The sequence below is a fragment of the Eucalyptus grandis genome, chromosome 7 (genome assembly GCF_016545825.1).
Source record: "Eucalyptus grandis isolate ANBG69807.140 chromosome 7, ASM1654582v1, whole genome shotgun sequence".
Lineage (NCBI taxonomy): Eukaryota > Viridiplantae > Streptophyta > Magnoliopsida > Myrtales > Myrtaceae > Eucalyptus > Eucalyptus grandis.
Genome location: NC_052618.1, coordinates 41809240 through 41818240, shown reverse-complemented (window position 1 = coordinate 41818240; position 9001 = coordinate 41809240). Strand labels below are relative to the sequence as shown.

The following is a 9001-nucleotide window of genomic DNA, read 5'->3' as shown; positions in this document are numbered from 1 at the left end:
AAAAGTTCAGGGGTCGTATTACAAATTAGGTTAAAATTCAGAAATCATATTAAACATATTAAAAAAAATTATGGATCATTTATCTTATTTTCTCAAATAAAAATGATGAGAACTTTGAAGTAAAATTACATAAATCAAAGTCAACGGTAGCATTAGCAAAACTATTAACTGATCCCACGTCTTCGTTTGACTTCAAATGGTGGGAGAAGCCGAATTAAAAACCTCTAAGCTACTCTTTCGTCTCGAGAGCTATATATTATGTGGGCTACAAGTCAAACTAAGAAATAAGTTCTCTCTATATATGTATAAATATTGGTAGCTTTAACGATTTCCCAACAAGGCATACGGACAAACATCCCAGTCCTCTCCATGCAAGGACAAGCCATCCACGCCACCATGATGTCCTCAAAGATCACTCTCCATTTTCTTCTCCTCACCTTCGCGTCCTTCTTGTTGTCCTCCGCGGGCCGGGTCCATGGCGAAGCCGCTCGTCGTCCTTGTCCGATCGACGCCATATACCAGTTTGGGGACTCGACCTCCGACACCGGCAACCTCATCCGCATCGTGGGACCAAACGGCTCTGGCTCCCAGGCTGCTCGTCTCCCTTACGGCGAGACTTTCGGCAGGCCCACTGGTCGCTTCTCCGACGGCCGCCTCATAGTCGACTACTTCGGTACAAAGATCAAAATAGCCCGATAACCTAATAACCCTCCCTGGAAAATGGATATCATGTAAACCTATGATACTGATGATCACCTAGGGTTTAAAATGATCCCTTTCATTCTGCAGCCATAGCTCTTGGCCTCCCTCTTGTGAATCCCTCGTTGGGCAAGAATCTTTCCTTTGAGCATGGAGTCAACTTCGCCGTCGCCGGAAGCACGGTCCTCAACTCTTCGTTCTATGCTGCAAGAAACGTCAGCGTGTCGGCTTCTGATGTTCCCTTGCGCCTCCAGCTCAACTGGTTCAGAAATTATCTCAACTCAACCTGCAGGTCGAAAACTGGTACGTTGCAACTCTCCTTTCCATGTCCAGTGACTTTGCCTGATCTGTGCCCTATTATTTGATTACTGTATGACTGGTGCTGCTGCGATCACTATCTTGATCTGGACATGCGATTTTGTGGCAGAGTGTGGAGAGAAGTTGAAGAGATCTCTTGTGATTGTTGGGGAGATGGGAAGCAATGACTTCCTCTATTCTTTCCTCAATGGGAAATCTATTCAAGAAGTCATGACTTATGTGCCTCCCGTGGTTGAAGAAACCATAAATGTCACAAGGGTAAGATTCATCTAGAACGCGGTGTTCTCTTTTCCCCCTATTGACGAACACCTATCTTAAATGGGTAAACCCCAAATTCATGAAATACCCGATTAAACTAGCAAACTACGTATTTTCTTTGTTGAACTGCCTTTGCCTGCATGATTTACCCAAATTTTTCAGCACAAGTCTCATAAAACTAACTTCCCCTAATGTCTAATGAAATTTATACACGGAATAGAACTAAGAATTTGGTATAAATTTAGTTATGACTAGACATCTCTTCTAAGTGCAGGAGCTCATTAAAATGGGTGCATCCAAAGTAGTGGTGTTCGGAGACTTTGCCATCGGTTGTTCCCCAATATACCTGACCCTTTTCAAGAGCAACGATTCAGACGCATATGACGAGAAAGGTTGCCTAAAAGCGTACAATGCCTTTTCACAATTCCGCAACACTCACGTTCAAGTCGCACTTGCTAAGCTTAGACGCGAATTACCTCAAGCTACAATACTCTATGGAGACTACTACAATGGCTATAAGTATGTGCTAGACCAAGCCTCCCATCTAGGTAAAAACATCCGCTTTCGCCATCTTTGCTTCGCCGTGTACTCTCATAGACTTTATCGCTTTGGCTATGCTGTCAACCTCCATTCTTAACAGGGATGGGATGATTTCTTGCTTTGTCGTTGTAGGATTCGACCCGGAATCGGCTCTGAAAGCTTGTTGCGGAACTGGTGGGTCATACAACTTCAACTTCTCCCAAATGTGCGGATCAACGGGTGTCACGGCTTGCCCCAACCCAAATGAGTTCATAAGCTGGGATGGTATACATCTGACACAGGAGGCGCATCGCCACATTACAGAGTACAACACCAACAAAATTTTCCCAGAATTGTCTTGTGCCCCATAGAGTCAAGGGCAACACTAGCTCCCACATACATAATTAACAATTGATCTTGAATATAGATCGAATCTCTTTTCCCTGTACTCAGAATAAAGGATTATCTGCTCAAATAAAGCGGGAGCTGGTTGAATTATAAAGTACACAATAAACTACTTTTGCTATTACAAATGTCGAGATGGCATCTTCCTTCTGGAGACAGCTCTACTGATTTAATATCTAGCAGTGGAAATTCTCTCAACATCTTAACTGTTTTTATGTTACAAATCCTGGTATATACTGAGGGCAAAAATTCATCTAGACCTGCGCTGATTCACGTCAGGCAGAAGCGGAACATGAATGAAAGAGGGTACAAATCAATGTTCTTCTAACTATTCTGATGGACAGCTCACATTCGATGCAATAAGAGTAACAGAACCATATAAAGTATACATGACTTGTTCACTGTAAAAAATGTTTCCCATGACAATATGCTTTGTTTCTCTATCTGTTCCCAGCATTCTCCAGGGGAGCATACAATCCCGGAAATGATCACTGTTCTTCAGTAAACCACTTAATGCTGAACCACCGCATCTTATTCTGATCCTTCAGAGGTTACCAACACATCAAAGTATCCATGAATTTGGACTTTAGATGCATAAGACAAATCTATTCTTTAACATGACAAAAACTTCCTAAGGTAGCAACTTGCCATATAATGTGGGGACCTCGAGCAACGAGATGCCCTTTCCAGCAACTTGCAATGTGTCATCCTTTGAGTTTGTTTTGAAGGGCCACTGATAATCAATGTCCACAGATATATTGTCCAGAGGAGAAAATAACAGTAGAGAGCTGTGTACCTCAAGAACGTTCTCTTCTCTTTTTTGGATACACTGTGTCAAAAACAATCCTTGCCAATGTACGACGAACCTCTTCCAAGCTCCCCGATGACAGGGAATCATAGTCAATTTTTAACTGCCTAGGCACAGTTCCCCGCTCCATGCCCCTACGGACACAATCAAATATCCTGCATGTCCTTTGTAGCAAGGCCTCCGGAACAAAAACCTTAATTGTAAAACAGATACCGAGAATTTTAAGTTAGTTGACAAATATTAAAGAAAGAGAAAAGTAAGGGATGCTGTTAGATAAGGACCCCTAATATTGCAATAACTGAAATAACACAGACTATAAACAGCAAAATGATAAGAGGGAAATTATATGAGATCTCATGAAAGATTACATTTTCCCCAGATGGTTTAGACAAACCAAAGTGCCGCAATAGATTAACATCTCACCCGGTGCATTTATTTGTTTTATCTAAACTGGGAGATTTTTGCAACAACTAATATTTAACACCCACTTTGAATGACAAATTGGGTTCTTACCAAATCAGTGCGAGGTGCCTGGGGGTACATGCTCATTGCTTGGGAAACATAACGTACACTAGTCATCTTGAATAATATGTCCTTGATTGATGCAGCAAGATCAACAACTTCATCCCTCATTGCAAGTTTTGAGAGAAGCACCGGAGATTCCTGAAGCTCCATATAACTGGAGTCATGTGGTTGATTGATTCCTCTGGCTATTTCTATAGCTTCCAACAAAGAACCACTGCTATGGAGAGCAATGCTGAATGCAGCAACAATCAAAGGGTCCCGTGGTTTATCAACAAGAGCCTTATGAAATGCCAATATAGCTAACCTGCAACAGCGACACAAATAGTACATTGTAGGCAGCTCGAAATAATTCATTCTTGTGTCCAAGCAATCAAGCTAACTAGAAATATATGTTATACATCACAAGAAAAATAATGCAATGAAGTACAAAAACAAACGGTGATCTGGAAGCTCGCCTGTCAACTAGCACAATATCAGCTAAAGCATATTCATATTAGAATCACCAAGTCATACTGTCCATGAGAGAGAGAGAGAGAGAGAGAGAGAGAGAGAGAGAGAGAGAGAGAGAGAGAGAGCTAACAGGTGCTAAATCTCCTTTATCTTAAAAAAAGGAGATTTAGCATTCAGAGCCAAAAGATTAGGGAAGAAACTCAAGCATTCATGCAGTGCAATCACGTTTCAGTCATGTTCACTAAAGCAGTGACATATGATGATGATAAGCAGCTAAAATTGCCTAATTGAAGGTGCAAACAATAAGTTTTCTAAGAAGCAGCTTCTGTGAGTCCTTAGCTTTATGCTACAAGTTCCTCATATATTAGACTGAATTGCTGAAACACCTTACCATAAGCTACTATGACATGGTCGATCGGGTCCTACCACTTTATCAAGGCTGGCAAAGAGTGACTGCAATAGAGACAAAGTGACAATGACTGTGAGATGAAAATGAGTATATATAAGGGTTAATTATCATGAAAAAACCCCAAATTGATACACCTGTGATATATTTATCTAAAACTAATTTTTTAACCACCAAAAACCTAAAACTAGTACATTTATGACAAATTTACCCTCCGTTAGTTTTTGATAAATTTGATTAATATTATGAAAAATTACAAACTGGTACACCTATAACAAATGGAGGGTAAAACCCAAAACTAACACACTCATCAACTGTCACTTATCATCCATCTCAGCAATTTGATGGTAAAATTTAACTAAAAGTAATGGTTGGTAAATTTGTCACAGGTGTACTAATTTAGGGTTTTTGGTGGTCAAAAAATTAGTTTGTGATAAATTTGTCACAAGTGTACCAGTTTGAGGTTTTACGTGATATTAATCCTATACTCAAACTCTAATTAGGAGGATATATGATTTCCAAATACAAGATTTTGTCTTGTAGTTGACTGTTAGATTAAAAGGATACTATATGACAAAACATCTAAAGCATGTTGGCTGTGTGAAAAAAACAAGGGAACAGTGCAGACCCAGACTAACCAGGAGCAAGTTTGATCCTTTATCGCGTCTCTTGAAACGTTGGGAAACAAAGTACGATGCCTGTATGATTGAGCTGATTAGAACATCATTACAAGGAGAGATGTGAAAAAGGATTCGTTCTTGAAGATTAACAAAACCTTGAGAGAGACTGCATACTTGGAAGGGTAAAAGCAATTCTAGAAGTCCAAATCTCCATAACAATCTCAAAGAAGCTTCCCCTGATCCAAATGCCAACATATAATTCACCTCCATGAGAATTCTGCCCTGGAGAAATGGATGCCAGAGAGCATGAGATTCAAGTAACAGTAGCTAAACCATGGAAGACAAGAAACTGATATACCTTGTCAAGTCTCAACACAGAACGGTATAAGACCCTCAGAGAAAGAGCTATTTCTCTAGTAAAACGAAATCCCAAACGGGAAGCGACTCTAAATGCACGTAAAATGCGAGCTGTACAAAATGGTAAAGAAGTCAGATATCTCTCTTGAGGTTACAGTCAACTACAACTTCCAAACCAGCAATTTGAACATCACAAAAAGGATGAAGACTTACCACAGTCTTCCACAAATGAAAGATTTGCAGGTATTACTGTTCGCACCTACAAGCAAGGACTCCTTATGAGATTCACCAGTTTAGTGATTTTTAACATAAGTAACGCAGATTAAAATAACTTCTGGCCACTTGCATACTTTAGCTTTCTTAATATCTTCCATTCCCCCAACATAATCATATATTATCTTCGCATAGGGATCAAAGAATAATCTGCATAAAGAAAATGATATCTTAAATAAATTTCTTAGGAATTAATCTCATCAATAGAAGTGACATCATAGATCATCTACATGTACTGCCAAAGCAATAACATAATTGACTCCAAGTCAGATTCAAGCAACAAACCCATTGACCGTGAAATCCCGCTTAAGGCAATTCTTCCATCGCATAAAATCCCGTTCACCACAGCCGGGAGGTCTCTTGACATTGTTTCTGAGCCCCCCAAAAGAGTTTCTTCCAGAGGTGCTAAAGCTGGAAACCTATCCCAAAATAATCAATAGAAAAAGATGCATATAGTACTCCACTTTGCTGACAAAGGATGGTACAAACAAAATTTAACCCAGTATTACCTCAATGATAGTTTCATCGACATGCACATGGCATATTGGAAACCGTCGGCCAATAACTTCACATCTTGAAAAGGTATTTCGTACCTAAGTCAGTTGAGGAATGAACTTTAAATAACCATCTTAACATTTTTAGCAATGAAAAATTAGCATGAAGTAACCAAATTAACAATAATTACCACTAGAAGTAAAGTCCTAAGCCTTTTAATTTGCACAAAGTAATTTGAAATTGTTTTAAAAATTTCAAACGTAACCCCTTACATCATTTTCATCCCAATCCGGCACCCATTACAAGATGCCATGCAGAAAACATCAAGGACGTTGATGATGGGAGGTCTAAATTGCAAATTCTAAACAAGATTTATAACTACATTTTAGAAATTAAAAAGGTTTAAGAGTCAACTACATCTCTAGCAAAAGGTTTAGGACTTAAGTGTAATTTTCCCTCTAAAATTGCCCCTAATAATGGAGGAAAAACCAACACCCCATCATGGCCACAAAGACATTTCATCCTTAGGCAGGCTAAGCAGTCCTAACATTTTCCAAGTGGCTGGAATTTTAACCGAAAGCATAAGAGGACAATTGGTAGTTTCATTTTTACACAAAAACCATAAGATTACCGACATTATCCTCAATCACGCTTATGAGAATATAACTCCATATTAGCAGTCTGTATTGCATAAATGAACATATTATACACTATTTGGATCCAATCCTCTAGCAAGTCTTCGTAACAAACCTCAAAGCCTATGGATTGCCAAGCTACCAAAGTTGTACGCCTACGGATCTACATTATCTCTGAGTCATCCATTTGGATACCCTACAATAGATATATTTATGAATCCCATTAAGACATGCGTTAATTTTCAGTCACTATTACAACATAGATTAGAACTCAGTTATGTTGGTCAAAGAGATACAACTAAGTTTTTTAACACTTAAAAAATATCACAATTTGTCCAGACTTAATAGGTTAAGATCGCGAAGTGACTGGGTCATCAAAAGTTGACCTTGGTTGAAAATGTTTAAGAAGTAATACAGAAGTTTGTGCTTGTTGCATGCTCAATACAGTTTGGATGCTCTCTGTTTCTCTCTCTCTAAAAAAAGAAAACTTGGTCTAAAGATCTTACTTTTTGTCAATGTTGGAGTTTGTATCAAAGGTTTTAACACTTTAAGCTCATCATGAGCACATTAAGAAACCATCCAACAAAATATTGTATTATCATCAAATGAACCTTTGCCCATTAAGTGGAATAACAGAATACACAGTAAACAAGGTTTACGAAAATTAGGGACATGACAGAAAGAAGAACAGAGATTAAAGATAGGGCAACGCCGTAAGAATGGGAGGGTATGACTCTTATCGTATATTAATATCAAAGCAAAGAAGACATGAATGGTGATTAGGCAAGTGTCCAACACTCTTATGCAATTTAATTTAGCAAGACCGTGTTCGATCAATAGTTTCTAAAGCACAGCCTTTAGTATCATCTTCCAGGCATACACAGTCTCGCAGCTGCCGTGCAGTGCTTAATCAACCAATTATCCAAAAAGATAACCTGCTTGAGCTCAGCTGAGGTTATAATGTCAAAGTCTTTTGGAGTTCTCTTCAAAATAAGATCCCGTACGCAGCCTCCGACCAGATATACCTCATAACCTACAACAAAATGTGAGATCATGTCCATGCACAAACCAACGGCCTGTGTGCAACTTTCACAATCAGGAAATACGCAAAATTTATGCTGCCCTAGTAGAAATTGTACATTGCCTTGCCATCATTCTTCTATCAACTAATCATTTGCAGCATAGGAACAGATACATTGATGCCGGCTACTTACATTACACCACCTTTAACAACTAAAGCTACTTCAAACAACCAACATATTGAATTGCGCATGAAGTTGAGAACATCCCCACAAAGCCTTTACCTTTTTTCTTTAACGCATTCAGAACTACTCTCGTGGGCTTCGAAATCATCGAACTCCTGATGCCAAGCTCCACAGAACTCAGCTTCTTCCATTGAGGTGCCTGGCTGCTGTCCCTGTCTACTAAACAAAACAACAGCATACAATTACCACATAAAGTACACAGAACTTCAACTTCCCCAAAAGAAAAAATGAACCCAACGAGCTCACACTGACCCTCTCCTATCAAATGACCAGCATTTTCCGTCCCCTTCTCCTCTACAAAGCCCGACGGTTCGACTGCAACGGAGCAGCTGCTGCTGCTGCTTCCCACCTGCAGACTCCCACAGCAATCCTCTTTTCCTAACTATCGCCATGGAAAAAGGGCAAAGGGAGAAGCTCAAAAAAGAGAGAAGTACCGACCTTGGAGATGCAGAAGATGAGAGGGCGATGGCGGTAGAGCGAAACGCGCGAGATGGTGCAGGCGAAGCCGAGGGCAGCGAGCGCCATCGATGAGTGCCGAGTGGGCAATTCACCATGTCATGGACGTTGCCCCGGGGGGGTCTTTCGCCGATCGAAAAATCGGTGGCCCGACGCCGGAGAGAGGAGCGAGCGAGGGCGAAGCAGCGGTGGCGGCTTTTTGGTAGGATTGAAAACCAGAGGATTGTCCAGAGGTTGAAGATGATCTTGCAGTGGATAATGTCAATGGGCCGAGATGGGCTTAAAGCCCATGCGGTGGCTCTAAAGTTGGGCTTCTTTTAGGGTCCAAGAGGCAATTTATTTGGAAAGCTTCGAACCAAATTAAAAGTAATTAATTATAAAATACACCGACAATAACCAAAAATTCCAAGCAGTCTTAATCCACCATTGATTTAGTGGTTAATGAGAAATATCGTAGTCTAAATATTGATATCAATAATGGATAAGATTGTTCATGTGAAATTCTCTACTAT

General features: G+C 40.0%; 2 protein-coding genes across 3 annotated transcripts; one reads left to right on the top strand and one right to left on the bottom strand.

Annotated features, from left to right (window-relative positions):
- Positions 1-318: 318 nt before the first annotated feature.
- LOC104453545 (acetylajmalan esterase) lies at positions 319-2357 on the top strand. Its single transcript, XM_010068132.3, has 5 exons — positions 319-673; positions 790-1002; positions 1127-1275; positions 1550-1823; positions 1948-2357. The coding sequence occupies exons 1-5, from the start codon at positions 370-372 to the stop codon at positions 2163-2165; spliced, it is 1158 nt and encodes a 385-aa protein (XP_010066434.1). The 5' UTR covers positions 319-369; the 3' UTR covers positions 2166-2357.
- On the bottom strand, positions 2347-8702 carry LOC104453547 (poly(A) polymerase I). 2 transcript variants are annotated; one of them, XM_010068135.3, is made up of 14 exons: positions 8472-8702; positions 8286-8382; positions 8073-8192; positions 7704-7801; positions 6148-6231; positions 5924-6057; positions 5716-5788; positions 5579-5624; positions 5367-5476; positions 5183-5290; positions 5027-5086; positions 4374-4435; positions 3521-3836; positions 2347-3200 (listed from the first exon to the last, which is right to left on the bottom strand). In XM_010068135.3, the coding sequence occupies exons 1-14, from the start codon at positions 8556-8558 to the stop codon at positions 2997-2999; spliced, it is 1599 nt and encodes a 532-aa protein (XP_010066437.1). In that variant the 5' UTR covers positions 8559-8702; the 3' UTR covers positions 2347-2996. The 2 variants fall into 2 exon arrangements, with proteins under 2 accessions (XP_010066437.1, XP_018715242.1); XM_018859697.2 differs by having other exon boundaries at positions 8073-8189.
- Positions 8703-9001: the final 299 nt, after the last annotated feature.

Coding starts and splice junctions, on each gene's coding strand:
- LOC104453545 (XM_010068132.3), top strand. CDS start 370: ATGCAAGGACAAGCCATCCACGCCACCATGATGTCCTCAAAGATCACT. Junction 1,276..1,549: donor AAACCATAAATGTCACAAGG/GTAAGATTCATC, acceptor TTCTAAGTGCAG/GAGCTCATTAAAATGGGTGC. Junction 1,824..1,947: donor AGACCAAGCCTCCCATCTAG/GTAAAAACATCC, acceptor TTGTCGTTGTAG/GATTCGACCCGGAATCGGCT.
- LOC104453547 (XM_010068135.3), bottom strand. CDS start 8,558: ATGGCGCTCGCTGCCCTCGGCTTCGCCTGCACCATCTCGCGCGTTTCG. Junction 5,291..5,366: donor CTGTGTTGAGACTTGACAAG/GTATATCAGTTT, acceptor CCATTTCTCCAG/GGCAGAATTCTCATGGAGGT. Junction 4,436..5,026: donor AAGGATCAAACTTGCTCCTG/GTTAGTCTGGGT, acceptor TCTCTATTGCAG/TCACTCTTTGCCAGCCTTGA.